This window comes from Myotis brandtii, unplaced genomic scaffold (assembly GCF_000412655.1).
Source record: "Myotis brandtii unplaced genomic scaffold, ASM41265v1 scaffold82, whole genome shotgun sequence".
In the NCBI taxonomy this organism is placed as follows: Eukaryota; Metazoa; Chordata; class Mammalia; order Chiroptera; family Vespertilionidae; genus Myotis; species Myotis brandtii.
The window spans coordinates 4,619,486-4,640,859 of NW_005371324.1; the positions used below are offsets into that span (position 1 = coordinate 4,619,486).

Here is a 21,374-nt window from a genome sequence, read left to right on the forward strand (position 1 = left end):
CTTTAACTGGTTTTGAAGTGTGTGATGGTGCGTCATCAAGAAGCAAAATTACTTTGCCGTATCTTCTGGCCCATTCTGGTGCTTTAACGATCAGAGTGTGGTTCAAATTGATTTGTTGTAGGTAGCGATCAGTATTAACGGTTTCACCTGGTTTTAGAAGTGCGTAATACACCACACCTTCCTGATCCTACCAAATGCAGAGTATTGTCTTCTTTCCGAAGTGATTTGGCCTTGCAGTCCATGTTGATGGTTGACCTAGATCAACCCATGATTTTGTGCATTCGTGATTCTCAAAATAAATCTACTTTTCATCGCCAGTCAAATTCAATGCAAAAAAGACTTTCTTTTGTGCTGTTGAAGCAACATTTTACTGATGACTTTTTGGTTTTCCATTTGTCTTTCGTTCAGTTGATGTGGCATCCATTTTCCTTCCTTTAAAATCTTTCCCATTGCTTGCAAATGATCAATTGGAAATTGTTTGTTGAGAAACGTTTAATCTTTCTGCAAGTTGTTTTTGAGTTTGACATGCATCTTCATCCAATAATGCTTATAATTGTTGGTCTTCAAACTTTTTCAGTTGACCTGGATGTTGTCTTTCACATCGAAATCATCACTTTTAAAGTGTTTAAACCAGCATTCACAAATATCTTGAGATGGAGCATGTTCACCATAAGCTTCCCAAAGTATATAACTTTAAGCAGCACTTTTGTTCAAAATAAAGTAATGAATTAAAACTTCCCATAAATGCTGTTTTTGGGGCACAAAATATGACATTTTTAAGCATAAAAATATCTATGTTAACACCTTCAGAATATTTGACATATGAAGTTTTGAAGCTTGCTGTCAATACAACAAAATAGCATACATATCAAATCGCATATATATATCAACATATGTGTAACTCCATCTATTGCAGCAGTTCTCAATCTGTGGGTCACGACCTTTTTGGCGGTTGAACGACCCTTTCACAGGGGTCGCCTAAGACCATCCTGCATATCAGATATTTATATTATGATTCATAACAGTAGCAACATTATAGTTATGAAGTAGCAACGAAAATAATTTTATGGTTGGGTCACAACATGAGGAACTGTATTTAAAGGGCCAGAAGGTTGAGAACCACTGCTTTTTTTCTATTGGAAAAAATCCGCATTATTAACCGGTACACCTGGTAAATGTTTAATGAGGTACTTAGATTTCTAAGACTGTTAACAAAAATCTATTTAACTGAAAATGTACTAAATTAATAGTACCTGTAAATGTAAATACCTAATACTACTTCATAATTATACAGTAATTAATGTTTTAAAAAAGTGTTTTCACATATATTCTCAATAGAGTTAAATAACAATATGACATGTAAAATTAATAGTGTCCTGGTTTTACAGATAAGGTAATCAGGCTCTGAGAGATATATGCTTAGCAATCACATAGTAAACAAGAAAAGAGCCAAGAGTAGAATCCAGGCCTGGGAGTAGAGTAGGGTTTACTTTCTAGCTCCTCCTCATTCTCCTTTCCCTAAGCCTGTCAACACAGATGCCAGCATCAAGCAGTTTTATGGTAAGAAGAGACTCAAAGACCAGGGATAAAAAAGATGATCCCAGACAAAAATAGAGTCAGTAGTAGAAAGGGAGAAAAGTGAGGGACATCTTAATGATAGTGAAGAAGAGGAGCCCATAGGACACAGGTCACTCAACTGAATCACCCTTTACATACAAGGGCAGTTTGTAAATCAAGAACTCAACCCAAAACTTAGAAAACATATTTCAAGGATTCTTCCACTAGAAATCCATGCAAGTATTGTGTTAGAAAAGAAAGCTTTTTACTCTTTCCTTCTGTATAACTAAGTTCTCAAAACATAACAAATAAGCCCTGGTCAGGTGGCTCAGTTGGTTGGAGCATCGTCCCGTGCACAGGAAGGTTGCAGGTTTGATTTTTGGTCAGGGAACATACCCAGGTTGTGGGTTTGGTTCAATCCCAGGTTGAGGCATGGGGGGAGGCAAGAGATCTATGTTTCTTTCTCTCTCTAAAATCAATGGAAACATATCCTTGGGTGAGGATTAAAAAGGAGAGGGAAAAGAACTAAAAACATAACAGATAAAGAAAAATTCCATTCCCCACTGTACCGATTTGAATCTCTTAGTGTTGCAAAAGTAACTAGTCTTCTAGCCCTTCTCTTCAAGCATGAGAACCAAGTTATAAGACAATATTGCTCATTCTAGCATGACAAGCATGAATACTAATCTCTCCATTCCCTCTCCCAGGTGATAATCAAATATTGGTGCCAATGCTCACATCTTTTTACTTACCCACCAGAGACTCTATCCAACCCAGGAGCTTTGAGTTGGACATAAATTAAATTACAGGCTGCCACACTCCAGAAATTTTCTAATGATGAGGCCAACAAGGCCCTGAAGAAGCTATTTTGGTTTCACAGTTGTATCCACATATCCAACTAACTTCATGTTCCATTACTCCATTCAGTAACAAAACTTTCCCTATCTTTACCCTATACCCACAATGTCCTCACGCAGGTAAATGACATAAACCTATGGTTCCTAGATTTGAATTCTATGGACTAGTAAAATTTCCCCCCAGAATTGTGGCACTGCTATCAGGGTTCTCATCTAGATGAGACATTTTTAAAAAAACCTATAATTCACAATGTCCATCAATTCATAAAGGAACATTAAATATCATATAGCAGGAAGACTATAATCTTGTAATAGAGGAGAGACCTTTACACTGAAGGAATTTCACCTAATAACAAACTTATATATAGTGTAATTATTTTTCCTATCTAGTTATATAACTAAGAAAGAACCACAGGAACCAGCATCAGTCAACAGACTATACTGTACAAAAAAAAAGAGATGCATTTTCATCTTTTTCACAGGAATGTATATAACGTATGTACATTTTAAACATTACTAATAAAAATGAAAACCTAGCTAATGACCACCAACAAATAAAAAAGAGCATTACAAGTACTTTGGAAGATTCCCAAGTGTGTCTGGTTGCATCCCCCTCACGTCTAACCTGAGTTAACCATTATCCCAAATTCTCTTTTACTCATTCGTGTATCTATCCCTACACAATATGTATTGATTCATTTTACATAAATGTCATCATACTGCATGAATTTTAATTTGTTTTTTATATTCTCCCATATTGATGCCAATAGCTTTAAATCATTCATTTCATTGCTGTATGACATACTACTATGTAAAGATATCGTAATATATATTCATTCCACTGATGATGGGACATTTGAATTTTTCCATATCTTTTCCTCTTACAAACAATTCTGCTGGTACACATTTTTTGAGAGTTTCACTAAGTCTAGGATATACTAAGGAGTATAAAAACTTAGGGTTAGGGTGTGCTCACTGTCAACTTTACTATGTAGTGTCAAAAGTGTTTTCCAAAATCATTCTACCAACTCATGCTTCCACCAGTAGTAGATGATAGTTCCTGTTGTTTCACATCCTCACTGACACTTGTAATTGTCAGACGTTAATATTACTTCAATCTGGTGGGTGTGAAATGGCAATTCATTATAGTATTAATTTACCTTTGCCAGTTTCCTAGTGATGTTTAGCATCTTTTCACACTTAATCGCCATTTGAGTTACCTCTTCTGTAAATAGCTATTCATGAGTTTTGGACATTTTTTTCTAGTGGGTTTTGGTCTTTTTGGTTGACCCATAGAAGTACCTTACTTTTCCTGAATATTAATTCTTTGTCAGTTACATGCATCACCATCTGTTTCTTCACTATTTTTATGGTATCTTTTGATAAACAGATATTCTTAAGTTCACCAAGGCAGAATGTCAGTCTTCTTTTTAGTTTGTGTGTGTGGTTCACCCTTTCTTACTACAAGGATATAAAAATATTTTTCTATAGTTTATAAAGTTTAAAAGCTTTATCTTTCACATTTAATCTGGAATTGATTTTGTAAATAGTGGGAGAAAGCTATTTTCATTTTTTTCTCAAATATATAAACTAATTTTCCCCGAATGATTTGAGTAATGTGCCATAAACTGAGGCTTCCATGTATGCTGGGTTTGTTTCTAAGTCTCTTTGTGTTTCATTCATCTCTGTGTCTATTTCAGACCCTATACTTCCTGCCCTATTTACTAGAACACCAGAGGAAGGCTAAGTCACCTGACCCTTGCTTGGTTCTGCTGCTTCAGGAATGTCTTGACTCTTTTTTGCCCTTTGCTCTCCCTAGAGAATTAAAAAAGATGACTTTATCAAATACCATGAAAAAATCCTGTTAAGAAATGGATTCAAAACACACTGAACAGATGAAATCAACTTGAGAAGTGACATGCTAATGATATTGAATTCTGAGTTGGAAACACGGTATGTCTCTCCATTTATTGAGAATACATGTTATACTTTTCTATGTAAAGGTATTTCTCATCTCTTGTTAGACTTATTGCTATGTACCTTATTTCCTGTTATTCTAAACAGTATTTTTTGAATTGCATTTTCCTAACCATTTGTTACTGCTGCAGTTAACATATATCCAGTAACTTCTTAATAATTTTCAGAATTCATCTGTGAATCTGTTTAAATAATTGTACTAGCTGCAAATAAATAAAAAATTGTTTTTTCGTTTACTTTTTTTTTTTTTACCTTATTCACTGGCTACATTTCAAGTGTATTGTTGAAATAAAGTGTAGATGGTATACACCTTTTTCTTGTTCCTAATTCTAACTTTACGAGGTTAAGAAAGTTCCCTTCTATTCCTAATTTGCTGAGTTTTTTTCCCCCAATCATGTTAAACTTTTCAAATCTGTTTTCTTTATTAGTAGGATGACAACATTGATTTTCTTCTTTAGTCTATTAAAGTGTTAAATGACAACCATAGATTTTCTAATATCAAACCTGGAATAACCCCAATGTGGTTGTAATTAATTATTTTTTATTTGCTTGATTCGGTTTGCTAACAGTTTATTTGGAATTGCTGTATCTAGGTTCATGAGCAAGAATGTTTTATAACGTTTCTCTCTTGTAATGTCCTTGTCTGCTTTTCTTATACAAGCCTCATTTAAGGAATATTTCTTTTTCCATTTCATCAATTCTAAGATGTCATCAACTATTGGCTATGTTCCTGACTTTCAGAAATGACATAAAATATGAGGGGAGAGAAGGAGACTGATGGCAATTTTAACATGCATAACACATATCCCAGATTCACAGATGTTATAAAGTATTCAACAGTGGCCAACAGAGATTGTAAAACACTATCAATTAAAGATTCAACCCAATTTCAGAGATGTTAAAATCTTTCAAATGTATTGGCTTTAAGTTATTTATATTACCTTTGAAATCACAGATGAGGGGAGAGAAGGAGACTGATGGCAATTTTAACATGCATAACACATATCCCAGATTCACAGATGTTATAAAGTATTCAACAGTGGCCAACAGAGATTGTAAAACACTATCAATTAAAGATTCAACCCAATTTCAGAGATGTTAAAATCTTTCAAATGTATTGGCTTTAAGTTATTTATATTACCTTTGAAATATCTGCTTGTATTTTTCTTGTCTCCTTTTTATTGCCAATGATGTCTATTCCTCTTTTTCCCCCCTTAATCTTGCCAAAGGTTTGATAATTCTTTTGAGGCTTTTCTAAGAACTTTGTTTTTCCTGATACTCTCAACTATGCCTATTCTGTTTTCTTTATTATTTCCTTCCTTCTATCTTCTTTTGGTTAATCCTATTCTTTTTCTAAGTTAAATGCTTAGTTAATTCAGTACTTTTCAGCCTTCCTTCTTCTCATATATAAGTGTTAAACCACTATTTTTTAGATTTCCTACTTGGGAATTGTTAGGCCTCCTTAATCAGAGGATTGTCTTTCATCAATTCTGAAAGGTCCTTAGCATTATCTCTTTTATATTGCCTTTAACCCATTAAATCATAATTTGAAACTTATTCCAATTGATGCAAACTCTGGACTGGGTGGTAGGTAGTTTAAGCAGATTCTCTCTGATGGTGGCTTGTTTCCCATGTTTATTGATTTTTCCACATCCTTGCCAGTATTTGGTGTTGTCAGTGTTTTAAATTTTAGCCATTTTAATGAGTGCATATTTTAATGGGTAACTCATTGTTGTTGTTTATTGATTTTTAATTATGAGCTTACTAGAGGCCCAATGCACAAAAATTCGTGCAAAAGTAGGCCTTCCTTCCCCCAGCTGTGGGCACCGGCTTCCCTCCGGCACCCAGGACCTGGGCTTCCCTCCTCCGGCCGCCAGCAGGAACCTGGGTCCCTGGCTGGCTTCCCTCCAGCCCCGACTTCATCAGGAAGAATGTCCGAAATGACGTCCGGAAGACGCTGGTCTAATTAGCATATTACCCTTTTAGTATTATAGATATGTAATTCTTTGAGGCCTGTGTTTAAAATATTCTTTCTCTAAAAAGGATCTGTGTCAACTCATCCGAACACCTAAGAATACTAATATAACCCAAGATCATTTTAAACTAAACTGGGAGTTGTTTTTGTTTTTGCCACAGAAATAGTATGAATTCTGGCCCCAAGCCTATATCGGTACGTCTGAAGGAAGAATCCCTCTCTCCTCCATTCTACCTAGAGACAAGACCAAGACAGGCAAATACACCACCAGTTTCCTCTGTGGCCCTGTTGTCCAATTTTTGTTTTTAAACTAAGAATGCTGCCCTCAGGACTCTTAATTTCATGTGAAGTGATCTCCAATTCAAATTTCCATCATGAATGAGCTTTTCCTCCAATCTCTTGTTAAAACCCAAGCTTCAGACCTTCAGATATTAGCAAGTGCTAGTCAGGACAAATGCTGGCTCCAGTGCTCATGTGGATTCCTACTCTAATAATTCTGCCCGCCCCCCATTAATTCTGTTACACGACTGACAATTAAGCCACATTTTAAAAATCAAATTGTAAAACATTGTATCTAACATTTAATGTTCTTACTAGGAAGGTGTGTTGTTTTTTAACTGAAAGTTCACTTACATGTTTTCATGTTTCCTTATGTTACCCTACTTCTTTTCCCTAAATTTTCTAATTACAAATTTAACTCGTGAAGGCCTGAGCTGAGAATATCATTTTGGGTTTGTCTTGCTTTCTAGTATATAACTATGTTAAAAGGAGGCTAAATAAGGGTCAGCTCTATAAAGGAGACTCTTGGAAAATCAAAGATGAGACAGACTCCTCTAATCTGTGTAAAGATGCTTAAAACAAAGCTAATTTATTCTCACTTTTCAGAAGAGAAACTTAGAAAAGTATCCCCAAGGGGGTATTTGTCCTTCTGTCACAAACATCCTTCCTTCACCTAGAAAGAGATGAGTTTGCTAAACTTTCACTGTTTCATCCTTAAGTAAAATTTATATATGTTCAAAGTTACAACAACCAAAGGAAATGGAACAACCAAAGTACTCCCAGGTGTGAGTACTGTTTTTTCTTCTCTCAGAAAATATGCAAATGTTACTTGGTAAATTAAATTGACATTATCTTGCTACATATTTATCAAAAGTGTAGAAAACTTGTCTCTACATACCTCAAATAAAAACAGGAAAATTGTAGCAGTTAACTGTATAGGTAAAATTATTTTACCACTCTTGCTAAGGTGTTATCAACCTCTTAGACCTCGGAAACAAATGGGAGGAAATCACAATAGAAAAGAGCTAGGAAACTAGTACATGTAAGATTTGATAATCCTTTAATGTTGTCTTAAGTAAAATGAAAACATAATTACACACACACACACACACACACACACACACATACACATATATGTATAATGACATTTATGGGATCCTGTAGTGTTCTTAATGTTCATCTTACTACTTTGTTAAAAAAGTAATTAATAAGGCCTGGCAATAATAAGACAGACTCCTCCCATCTTTATAAAGATGCTTAAAACAAAGCTAAATTATTCTTTCTCACTTTTCAATAAATGCTTTCAAAGTATTTCAGTTTCCCCTATAGGAGCATTAGAAAAACTGAAGAACATAGATACTACAATATTTCAGAAGAGAAACTTAGAAAAATATTTTAACTAATTTTCTTAACTTGCCAAATATATATTCTCTTTTATTACTTAATAGGTACTTTCATAGCTCTATGAAGCAACTACCCAAATTTAAGGAATTTTGAAACAGAAAACAACCATGTCTTAAGAAATAACTTCAGAAATCTAACATATTTTGAGGGTTGAAAAACTCAGAAGAAAATTAACATAAACTCTAATTTATATTAATTTTAAAGAAAACAATCTATGGCTATAAACCAAAGCATATCATTCAGGAAAGAAAAATTAAAGATAGTGGGGGTGGGGGAAGATTAAATTCAAGTTCTCTTTCTGGTAAAACAATTTTCATGAAATATAGCACACATATTCAAGAACACATTTGTTATGTGTTCCATACACATATGGTCTCATATATGTTCAGAATTGATCCTAGAAATGCCTTACCAAGGAAGGAAGAACTGCTTCGATTCATGGAAGAAACTGACTCCTATGTCTCCTTTTGTCTATGAACCACTTTAATGAAGGTACTCAGTGGTAGTCACCTGAGATTATACCAACAATGTCCACAACTGTCGCCCTGGGAAATCTGGTACATTTTCGACTAGTAAACTCTCGGTCAAAGAAACTCTCCTTTACTTTGACGTTTTCTATTATGTCATTTTCAATGCTGCCAGAGCATTCAAAGGGAAGGGACTTCTCAGGTTTAAGAGAAGTTACTAAAAGATAAGAGAAACACAGACTAAATACAGACATTTTAATTCAAGCCTAGATGAACCAAGCATTAATTTTAATTTTATAAAACTAATTAAGTAGTTAAAACTAATTTTATAAAACTGATTAGGTAGGTAAAATTTTTAGTTTCCAAGTCTTTAAAATTTTAAATACTTAAAAATTAATTTGAAGTGGATTAATTTGTTTTGGCAAAGCAACATTTCATATTCTCTCAGAAAGTACTATAATTAAAAGATAATTTAAAAGACAACAACATGTAAAATAGCTTTTTATGACCAAAAATGAAAGGCTAACTACAAGATAAATTATATTACTCATCAAGCTTTGATAACAATCTCAAACGTGATCCAGAGGGATGAGCTATAATTTAGTCTCTAGGCACTCGGGTCATTGTCCTTATTCAAAAGTAGAGGGGAACAGAGAGACAACAAACCTAATTAAGTTATGTCTTTCTTTCTTGAAAAACAACTGAAATACATTAAGCCCAAACAACTCACCATAAAACAACACCATCCTATTTAAGAGATTGTAATCAGACTTAAGTTAAAATTATTTTGAAGTAAACTGGTACTTAGTCTTTGAATAAGGGAAAGAGTCTGGCAACAACACAATTTTTTGGAATAATCTGATTCACCATCATAATTTAAATGTATAACACATAAAAGAATATCATGATGTGTGTGGGCTTTAGGAAGGATAGTCAGTCTCCAGAGTTCCTAAAAAAAAAAGGAAAAGAAAATCCTAAAATGATGGAAGGAAACCATACTGCAAAAAACAAAACTGTTTTTAATGACCTACTATAAATTGGTATGAAATCATAAGCTTGAAAGAGACTCAGCCAGAAAAGAGCAATAATGAGAATCTGTGCGATTCTAAAGCACTGGCAGACATAAATTTCTAAAACCATCGTGTGGTCCTATCTGGTTTGGCTCAGTGGATAGAGCGTCAGCCTCTGAACTGAAGGGTCTCAGGTTCGATTCCAGTCAAGAGCACATGTCTGGGTTGCGGGCTCGATCTCCAGCGGGGGCATGCAGGTGGCAGCCAATCAATGATTCTCTCTCATCATTGATGTTTCTATCTCTCTCTCCCTCTTCCTTCCTCTCTGAAATCAATAAAAATATATTTAAAATAAATAAATAAATAAGTAAGACCATGATGTGTATAACACAAAAAGAAACAGCTGACACTGTAATGCACTCCAGTATAGTGGAGTATTTAAGACTATGGGCTTTGACAATCCTGAGTTTGAATCCGCCTCTGCTATTTACTAGTTTTGTAAATTTGAAGAAATTTTTAACAACTCTTATCCTGTTTTTAAACTTATAAAGCAGACATAGTAACTATTCCTATGTCTTGTGGGGTGGTTTCAAGAGTTAAATAGAATTTTGCATATAAAACTTCTGGCATGACAGCCAAACTCAGTAAGTGCTTAATAGATAGTAGCTATTAGTATGAGTCCAACAATTATCATCAAAATAAATGTTATTATTTTCCTGCTGTGTCATTCACTCTCTTGTATGACTCTCTTTTGGCAATCACAGGAACAATATTACATGTGAGGTTCATGTTGGAGAACAGCTACCAGCACAGAAAGCTACCAGACTGTAAGCTTTACAAGGGCAGGAGCCAACACATAAAAGGTGCACATGGCCAGCCTAAATTCAATAGGGGTAGAGGTGGAGTAGGAATAGACTCCACTTCTTGGTGGGCAAGTTGCAAGGACATATAGAAAAAGAGCATGTGAGATAAAAGGTAATGCTGCAGTTGTCTTTGAAAATGAAACATACCACAGTTTACCCAGCTGACTTCCTTCCACGTGCAAAATACACTCAAGGCCCTCCCTCACCCCTATACCCCCACTAAAATGTCATCTTTTACAGCACTGGCTGTAAGGCCAGGATCTTGTTAGCTTGAAATCAGGTTCAATAGACAATTGCAATGTTATCTTTGGTTTTTGCAATTGAGTTCAAAGATGTATGGGATGTAGAGTTATACAGAAGGCCCATAACAGTACCATAGCAATTGTGTAATCTGCTCAGCACATGTCATCAGCAACTTGATTGGAGCACAGTTCTGCTCCCTGAAAAATAGTCCTCTGTGAATCTTGACTCTGCCTCTGAAGTTCTAGCTCCATTCTGTGAGTCATTCTGACTATTTCATAAGAAATAGTCCATATTTATAACAATGTATCATTATTGGCCTGCTTCCTGCCATATAAGACTGGGATACCCCAACACACAAAGGCTCTTTTTAATTGAACTATGTCTATTCTTTTCTGTCTATCCTGTGGTGCTTTCATTAGAACCATTCTTATAAAAACTTTGTGAGTTATCTATGAATTTTATTAAAATTAATTCCATTAGACAGATGCCACATCCACAAATTTGAGATAGGCCACTTTCTACTTTGGGCTGAGTGTCATGGTGCTGTGGGACATCAGACTTAAGAGCCTTAGAAGGTTTTTTGACTAGCTGAGACATTCTAGAAAAGTATGCCTTTAAGACTCTTTGAAGCACTTTTTTCTAGCTGTAAAGGTCTAAAAGGACTTGTCTTAAATCTTTCTGAGGTCCAACAAAGGATTTCACAGAAGATCTGATTCTTATTTGGAGGCCATTTTTTTACTGACAGCACCCTGGGATTTGAGAAGTATTAGCTAAGCAAAGGGAAGGGGGAGGATATTCCACAATGGAGGACTAGAATAAATAAAAGCACAGTCTCATTGGGGAATAGAGAAGAAAACCATCTATCTGGGTTCATGATGAGGGGAACACAAAATGAAACTGGAAGGGTAGAGTAAAGTCGAATATACTAAGAGAATTGACTACCATATTATGGAGTCTGCAATTTATGCTCTCAACTGCTGGTTTCCACTTGCTGGTCCAAATGTTACATCAGATGTACTTGGATAGCTTTATAATTACACAGCTTTACCCTAGAGATTTTAAAAGGTTGCAGCAGAATCTGTATCTAAGCAAAGTTCCCAGGTGACTCTCAGACTTAGGAGCCATTGCTCTAGGCAACAGTCAGCTGTTGACTTTTTGAGAAAGAGAATGACATAAAGGTAGGCATCTAATGAAGTTTTCAGTTACAAGCATGAATAATAAAAAGTGGTATTTTCATTGACAACTTTTATTTCTCTTTCATATTATTTCCCTCAGAGACCTACTTCACAGAATCGATGTATTTTCTGGCCATATACATCTAGAACAGAGGTCCTCAAACTTTTTAAACAGGGGGCCAGTTCACTGTCCCTCAGACATTCCACACATGCGCACTGCGGGCCCGGGACGAGTCGGCTGCTAAGCAGGACAGGCAGCGGCGGCAAAAACACCCGGCGGGTCGGATAAATGTTTTCGGCGGGCCGTAGTTTGAGGACCCCTGATCTACAAGAACCTCAATCACATCATAATCTCATCTTAACACATAACAATAATTTTGTTTGTTTGGATTATTTTGTTAAGGAAGATAAACCTAGTATACTGGAGGGCAAGGTCAGGAGATAGGAGGCTATATGGACCTAGGTATGAAAAGATAAGGACCTTATCTAAGATGGTGATAGTATAAAAATGAAACGAGAGATCAAAGCACTGACACTACTAACACTTTAAAAAAAAAATCACAGAAAATGTTGAGAATCAGAACAATGCTTATCAAGCATCCCTAAGATGATTAAGATCTCTCTTCACAGAAAAATTTCAGTAACAAATGTAAAAAGAATGACAGAATTGGAAATCACAATGTTTTCAATCCCTAATGTCATAACCAATTCAGTGCTTACATCTTTAAGTGAAAACAACACATCAAAGAGGCAATCAAATAAATCCAAAAGGTCAAACACTCTATAGAGACAGTATTCCAGTTTCTTTAAGATGTCAAAGGCACAATAGATCATAAAGTAAACAAGAGACTCTTCAGGATTAAAGGTGATACCCTATTTAATAAAAGTCTAATATGCAAATCGACCAAACGGCAGAATCACTGGTTGCTATGACATGCACTGACAACCAGAGGGTAGACACTCAACGCAGGGGGAGCGCCACTCAGCCAGAAGCCAGGCTCACACAGCTGGTGAGCAAGAGGGTGCAGGCTGGACTGAGGGACCCTTCCCCCCCCCCCCCAGAGTACACGAATTTCGTGCACCGGGCCTCTAGTAATAACATAACAACCAAATATAATGTATTAACTTGCTGGGATTCTGGTTGTAACAAGCCTACAGTAGAAAGACTTGGGGACAACCTGAGGCAACTGAATATGAACTGGGTGTTAGGTTATATTAAATTATTATAAATTTTGTTAGATGTAAAAAGGTTTTATGGTAATATAAAAATGTTCCAATTTTTAGACATGCATTAAATATTCTGGGGCACAACATCATGAGGTCTATAATTTAAATATTCCAGCCCCACTTCTAAATAAATGAAACAAACACAACAAAAAGTTAATAATTGCTTAAATCTACATGATAGGTATATTAGTGTTCATTGTACTAATCTCTCAAATTCCCTGTTTGCCTGAAATGTTCTTGATAGATGCAAATGAGGGAAATTATTAGTAACCCTTCTGTTGCTTCATTAAGTTTCAAGTTAAAGAAGTCCTCTAAATGTTCTAATGCACAGATACATGAATCAGATAAACCATATCTAAAACAGTCAAAATTCTGATGCATTGAATGGAAAAACCAGGTAAACTGTATCATTTCTTAATAAAATTTATGTATACCAGTGTACCATATATGCACTTTCAGGCTTCAAAAAGACATTTGGGCAACAAAAATTCAAACTTTCCAAAAAATATATCCAACAACAAGCAATAAATGTTAACATAGTATGTTCCATCTAACACTTGACTAGAAAAACATTTTCTACTGAAATAAAGTAGAAAAATGATTATGTAACTTACTATTTACCAGTTAATACTCATTTAAAAAGAACTAAAGCCTATTTTATTAAGTAACAACACCAAAACCTGACAAGTTATACAGACAGTATAAAACTCTAAATTGAAGTTTTTAAAATACTTGATAACTTGAATACATATATTAGCTTTCTAACACCAAATTTAAGTTCTTGGTTTTAAAAGCAGTAGTCTTTCCACCACAGCTATCAGTAGTAACCTAGGAGAGTTCAAAGCATTTGACTAAATAAACTTTAGCTAAGGAGTAGAATCCAATACATAAAACTTATTAAGATTTAAGAAGTGAAATCTATGATCCCTGGGAATCCCCCAAGACTCTTTTAGAGGGTATAGAAAGTTAAAACTATTTCATAATACTTTTTCATTGCATTGACACTTCTACTTAAGGTACAAAAGCAGAGTTGGGTAAAACTGCCAGCACTTCAGCACAGATCAAGGCAGAGGCACCAAACTATAGTAGTAGTCACTGCTTTCTTCACTGCCATGAACTTGTAATAATTGGCCAACACGAATTTCGTGCACCGGGCCTCTAGTAATAACATAACAACCAAATATAATGTATTAACTTGCTGGGATTCTGGTTGTAACAAGCCTACAGTAGAAAGACTTGGGGACAACCTGAGGCAATTGAATATGAACTGGGTGTTAGGTTATATTAAATTATTATAAATTTTGTTAGATGTAAAAAGGTTTTATGGTAATATAAAAATGTTCCAATTTTTAGACATGCATTAAATATTCTGGGGCACAACATCATGAGGTCTATAATTTAAATATTCCAGCCCCACTTCTAAATAAATGAAACAAACACAACAAAAAGTTAATAATTGCTTAAATCTACATGATAGGTATATTAGTGTTCATTGTACTAATCTCTCAAATTCCCTGTTTGCCTGAAATGTTCTTGATAGATGCAAATGAGGGAAATTATTAGTAACCCTTCTGTTGCTTCATTAAGTTTCAAGTTAAAGAAGTCCTCTAAATGTTCTAATGCACAGATACATGAATCAGATAAACCATATCTAAAACAGTCAAAATTCTGATGCATTGAATGGAAAAACCAGGTAAACTGTATCATTTCTTAATAAAATTTATGTATACCAGTGTACCATATATGCACTTTCAGGCTTCAAAAAGACATTTGGGCAACAAAAATTCAAACTTTCCAAAAAATATATCCAACAACAAGCAATAAATGTTAACATAGTATGTTCCATCTAACACTTGACTAGAAAAACATTTTCTACTGAAATAAAGTAGAAAAATGATTATGTAACTTACTATTTACCAGTTAATACTCATTTAAAAAGAACTAAAGCCTATTTTATTAAGTAACAACACCAAAACCTGACAAGTTATACAGACAGTATAAAACTCTAAATTGAAGTTTTTAAAATACTTGATAACTTGAATACATATATTAGCTTTCTAACACCAAATTTAAGTTCTTGGTTTTAAAAGCAGTAGTCTTTCCACCACAGCTATCAGTAGTAACCTAGGAGAGTTCAAAGCATTTGACTAAATAAACTTTAGCTAAGGAGTAGAATCCAATACATAAAACTTATTAAGATTTAGGAAGTGAAATCTATGATCCCTGGGAATCCCCAAGACTCTTTTAGAGGGTATAGAAAGTTAAAACTATTTCATAATACTTTTTCATTGCATTGACACTTCTACTTAAGGTACAAAAGCAGAGTTGGGTAAAACTGCCAGCACTTCAGCACAGATCAAGGCAGAGGCACCAAACTATAGTAGTAGTCACTGCTTTCTTCACTGCCATGAACTTGTAATAATTGGCCAGTTTCACTTACAAATGTCCTTGATGAAGCAGTAAAAATTATTAATCATAAACCCTGAGTACAGGTGGTTTTAATATTCCATGTGAAAAAGGAGAAATATGTTTAAAGCACTTCTTTATACTATATTTTAAAATGTGTCAACACTTGGTAGATCTGCATAATTCAGTGAGCAACTATTTTCCAATGACTAATGCATAATGTTTCAAATCATGTATGAGTAAATAGCCATTCAAAGTTCAAGATAGATCAGTGGATTTTAATTCAACAGAGTATAAAAAGCTTACTGATATGGTTTCAGATTCCAGATTGCAATGAACATTTAAGAAACTACCACTTGTCAGTTTTGGTGCAGTATCAAAGAAGAACATCTACAGTTATGTATAAAAGGTATTACTGTCAATACTCATATGTATGAGGCCAGATTGTCATCATATAGTATTTCAATTAAATCATCACATCACAACACTGACTACAGAAGCAGATATAAAAATTCACGTGTCTTTTTTAAATCTAGAAATGAATTTTCAGAAACTATAAAATAATACTTCTCAATCAAAAATTATTTTTGTCCCTCAAGGGACATTTGGCTATGTCAGGAGATATTTCTGATTGTCATAACTGGGGAAAGTGCTACTGCCATCTAGTGGGTAGAGGCCAGTGATGCTGTGAAACATCCTACAATGTACATCCAGCCCAAGAAGTTAATAGTGCCAAGGTTGAGGAAACCTGCGGGAAAAGAATACCACTCTTCTCACATAGTTATTTTCATAAAAAATATGTTATTCATAGTCACATGTAATGGGTTTACTATTATAATATTAAATGAATAATAAACAATTTAAAAAATTCTTAGTTTTAGTTTACAATATAGTAAATGTTAATAGGTTAGCTCACATAAACAAAAGCTCTTTGGCTTCTTCAATAATTTACCAGTGTAAAGGGGTCCTGAGACTAAGACGTTTGAGAATCAATAATTTGAAGAATGGTATAACTAACAAAGTATGCTAGAGAATATAAGAGAAATTAAAAGACTCAAAAGGAAAATGTACTCATTTCAAGAATAGTATGTATGACCAAAACAAACAAAAAACCCCTATAAAGCTAAAGGGTTCAAAAGATAAAAGTTATGATAGATCCAAAATGTCATTCTTCCCTTAAAAAACCACAACACAAAACACATTCAAACCACAACTCTTACCCTGACTATGAAGGCTTGCAGGACTAAAAGATGGCTGACACAAGTCTTTGGTTGGAGTTGGATAAGCTTCTTTCCCTTGGCGCTGACTCATCTTTCCTGGTGTCAGAAGTTGAGATTCTTCACTGTTTGCTATAACAGCTCAAGGAAAAAAGGGAAAAAGTATTAGAACTTCAGCGCTAGATTTACACAATGGCTAGTTTATAACATGGAACAGAACTATGATTGAACCTGTCTCAATGTTTATTAATTTTACCAACTCAATACTTTAATAAATTTGCATAATTGTTTTTCTTTTACTTTGCTTTTAATTCCCCCAAAATTGATAGGTATGTATGAGTAAAAGTATACAAATTATGGAGATTATAAAAATGAAAACATATTCAATTGATAAGAAAATGTACTGCAAGATTTACTGTGCTATTAATATTAACTCTTTATAAGCAAAAGCCATTTCACAGAAGAAATACAAATGGTCAATAAACATATGAAAAGATACTCAACCTCATTAGTGATCAGAAAAAATACAAATTAATAGTAGTATAAAATAATGTTGTACATTCATTAGAATTTCTACTCTAATTTCTAATTTTCAGAGGTAGTAGGTATAATTCCTGTTCTAGAAATGGGAAACTTGAGGTTCAGAGATTGCCTCGTCTAAGACTAAGTAATAGAGGTAAGATTCTAACTCAGGATTTGGTTCCAACGTCTGGCTCTTAAAAGCTTGCTGCCCCAATAACCAGTTTAAATAGTGTTTCAGGCTGCTATTCTCCCACTTGGCCAAGCTACAAATAGAGGAAAGCAATGCCCAGTTCCAGAGAGAACAGAAAAAAAGAAAAATACTCAATGAAAGAATAGGGCAAATAATTGTGAGCAACACCACAGTGTCCTAGGATTTCCACATCCTTTTATTTTATGTTTTTGTGCTTTCAGTCTATAAAGGCTTTAGTTTTATTTTGAGTGAGAATGATTCTGTCTTCACTCTAAATTTTTAACTTAACCAGAACTTCATGTTTGCATTTCAATCATACCGTTTAATCAAATTGCTTTATCATGTTTTCTACTGTGCTGTTTTTCAAAATTATATTTTAGCTCCTTAAATTTCAAAAATACTTCCATTTATCATCCAAGACATAAAAAAATTATTTCCCCAACAAGTCCATTAAAAAAAGAATCTACTCACTGATGACTCCAAAATTTATATATCTTCTCCTGAACACAAACTCACATATCCAATTGCCTGCCTTATAACTGCCTCTATTCTTTTAATTTTTATTAAATTTTTATTATTTCAGGGGGGGGGAGATAAATATCAACAATGAGAGAGAATCATTGCTGCCTCCTGCACGCCCCACACTGGGGATCGAGCCTCACCCCAAGCATCTGCACTGACTGGGAATCGAACCAGTTACCTCCTGGTTCATAGGTCGATGCTCAACCACTGAGCCATGCCAGCTGGGCTAATTGCCTCTATCCTTTAATAGGCAACTCAAATTTATCCAGAACGTAATTCTTGATTCTGTTTATCTTCCAAACCTGCCTCTCTCTAATTCAGTTAGTGGAATCACTATTCCCTTCCACCTTGTTCTCAGGCCAAAAACCTTAGATGTATTATTCAATGTTCCTCTTTCACACTTCACATCCCATTTATCTCTGAGAGCTTTATATTCTACCTTCAAAATTTATCTGGAGTCCTTCTATTTCTCCCACTTATACAACTACCACCCTGTTCCAAGACACTATTACCTTTCCACTGGATCACAGCATCAGATTTCTACCTAGAGACCAGACTTAGGGCTTATTCCTGCTTGTGCAGAGTTCATTCTCTACATGGAAGCCCAAGCAATCTTTGTAAACCATAAATCAGATCTGCATCATGCAGAAGTCTTCTCAATGGCTCATTACACCTATAATAAATTCCATGGCCTAAAGATTCAAGAGTGTCTGGCGCCCATCACCTTCCCAACCTAATTCTCTACCATTCTCCTCTTTACTCCTTGGCTCCCAGTCATAATGGTCTTCTTGGTATTCCTCAAAACACACCATCTTGCCCCAATCTCTGGGTTTTTATACTTCTTGTTCTCTCTACCCGAAATACTTCTACCCCACATCTTCTCACTATTAACCCCTCTCATCATTTGTGTTCAAACGTCATCTCCTCAGAAAAGCCCTTCATGGTGCCTTTTGATAAATAAGTTCCCATTTTAATATAGTATAATGTATCAATTATTTTATTTTTTCCCACTAGTGCCCATTCCACCAGTTATACTCTAACACTTTACATGATTTTTATTATGCTTTTATTACATGCTTTCATTAATCTATAAGTTCCATAACAGAAAGAAATTTTGTCTTATTTTCCCATAATTCCCGAGTCCTGGTATGGTCCTGGCATACTGAAGGTGTTCAACAAAATTTTGTTGAATGAATCAATTAACAACTTTTATAGTTTTATGAAACTTCATTATGAAAAAGTATATGATGTCTCCTTCAATCACTGAATCCAAGATCCATTTAACTCCTAAAAATTATTATTGATTAAAAAATATATGTTGCTGATGTAGAAAGACAAATTGACCTAAGGAATCTAACAGAGAGCTCGCAGAAACAAACCCATGGTTGTGGAGTCCAGATATATAATAAAGGTAGGGAAAGAAAAGACTATTTAATTACTGATACTGGGAAAATTGGTTATCCAAATTGGAAAAATAGGTCCCTACCCTCAAACCACACATAAAGAATAATTTTATGAAAATTAAAGATATACATGTAAAAAGCAAAACTTGAAAACTTTTATAAGAAAATATGAGAGTATATTTATAAACATGGGCTAAAGAATGATTCCTTAAAAAAAAAAAAAAAAACACAAAGCATTAACCAAAAAAGAATTGATAATTTCCACCACACTAAACAAAAAAAAAGGTAAGACTTAATTTAATCAAAAGAAAACAAAAAGAAATTAAAAACAAAAAACAGTAGAAGATATCTGCAACATATATAATTAACAAAAGGTATCTGTAACACATATAATTAGTATCCAGAATGTTTTCTTTTTTAAAAAAAAACAACAACCACTACTCATAAATAAATTTGAAAAAGACCAACACTGCAATATAAAAATGGGGGAATATGCATCAAAAAGTATAAAATACCAAGAAGTAAATTTAACCAAGGAAGTGAAAGACCTGTACAGTAGTCTCCCCTTATCCATAGTTTTGCTTTCCACGTTTGTTACCCGCGGTCAACTGCAGTCTGAAAATATTAATTGGAGAACTCCAGAAATAAACAATTGTGTGTCATTCTGAGTAGCACGATGAAATCATATGCCATCCCACTCAATCCCATCTGGGATGTGAATCATGCCTTTTTCCAGCATATTCATGTTGTCTGTACAATATAATAAGATATTTTAAGAGACCACATTCACATAACTTTCATTAAAACATATTGTTATGTGTTTTATTTTATTATTAGGTATTGTTGTTAATGTCTTACTGTGGCTAATTTATAAGTTACATTTTATCATAGGTTGTATGTATGTATGTATAGAAAAAAGCATAATACATATGGGTTTGGTACTATCTGCGGATTCAGTCATCCATCGGCAATCTTAGAATTTATCCTCAGTAGATAAGGAGGAACTACTGTACACTGAAAACTTAAGACACTGATGAAAGAAGTTGAAGAAGATATAAATATATTGAAAGATATTCCATGCTGATGGAATAGAAGAATTAACACTGTTAAAATGTCCATACTACCCAAAACAATCTACAGATTCAATGCAATCCCTATGAAAATTCTAATGGCATTTTTCACATAAATAGAACAAATAATCCTAAAATTTGTATGGAACCACAGAAGACCCTGCAGAGCCAAAGCAATCTCGAGAAAGAACAAGACTGAAGGCATTAAGCTCCCAGATTTCAAACTATATTACAAAGCTATAGTAATCTAAACAATAAGTATTAGCTATAAAAAAAGTCATACGATCAGTGGAACAGGATAGAGAGCCCAGAAATAAACCCACACCTACATGGGCAACTAATTTATGACAAAGAAGCCAAGAATATACAATGAGGTAAAGGACAGCTTCTTCAATAAGTAGTCCTGGGAAAAGTGTATAGTCACATACAAAAGAATGAAACTAGACTGCTGACACCTTACACAAAAATTAATTCAAAATGAATTAGACTTGAATGGAAGACTGAAACCATAACACTCCTAGAAGAAAACATACACAATAAGCTCCTTTACTTGGTGATGATTTTTGGATCTGACAATAGCAAAAATAAATAAATGGGACTACATCAAACTAAAAAGCTTCCGCACAGCAAAGGAACCATCAACAAAATGAGAAGATAACTTAACTAAATGTGAGAAAATATTTGCAAATCAAATATCTGATAAGTGGCTATAATATCCAAAATATATAAAGAACTAATACAACTCAATAGCAAAAAAGAAATAAAATCCTAATAAAAATGGACAGAGTATCTAAATACACATTTTTTCCAAAAAATACACAGATGTTCAACAGGCACATGAAAAAGTGCTCAACTTCATTAATCATCACATAAATCCAAGTCGTAACTACATAAGACATCATCCTACACCTCTTAGAATGACTATTATTTTTAAAATCAAGAAATAAAAAGTGTTGGCAAGGATGTGGAGAAAAGAAAATCCTTTGCACTGATAGTGGGAATATAAATTG

At 34.3% G+C, this 21,374-nt stretch overlaps 1 protein-coding gene across 12 annotated transcripts in view; it reads right to left on the minus strand.

Moving 5' to 3' along the window:
• The window catches only part of OSBPL8 (oxysterol binding protein-like 8), a 160,973-nt gene that overhangs the window by 53,049 nt on the left and 86,550 nt on the right, over positions 1–21,374 (minus strand). For 7 of the 12 annotated variants that reach the window (XM_014531657.1, XM_014531655.1, XM_014531650.1 and 4 more), the window contains one exon: positions 16,661–16,798. In XM_014531657.1, coding sequence (XP_014387143.1) covers positions 16,661–16,751 — 91 coding nt within the window. In that variant the 5' untranslated portion in view covers positions 16,752–16,798. The remainder of the gene's footprint in view (positions 1–16,660; positions 16,799–21,374) is intronic. The other 5 variants (XM_005884140.2, XM_005884139.2, XM_014531658.1 and 2 more) reach the window with 1 other exon arrangement.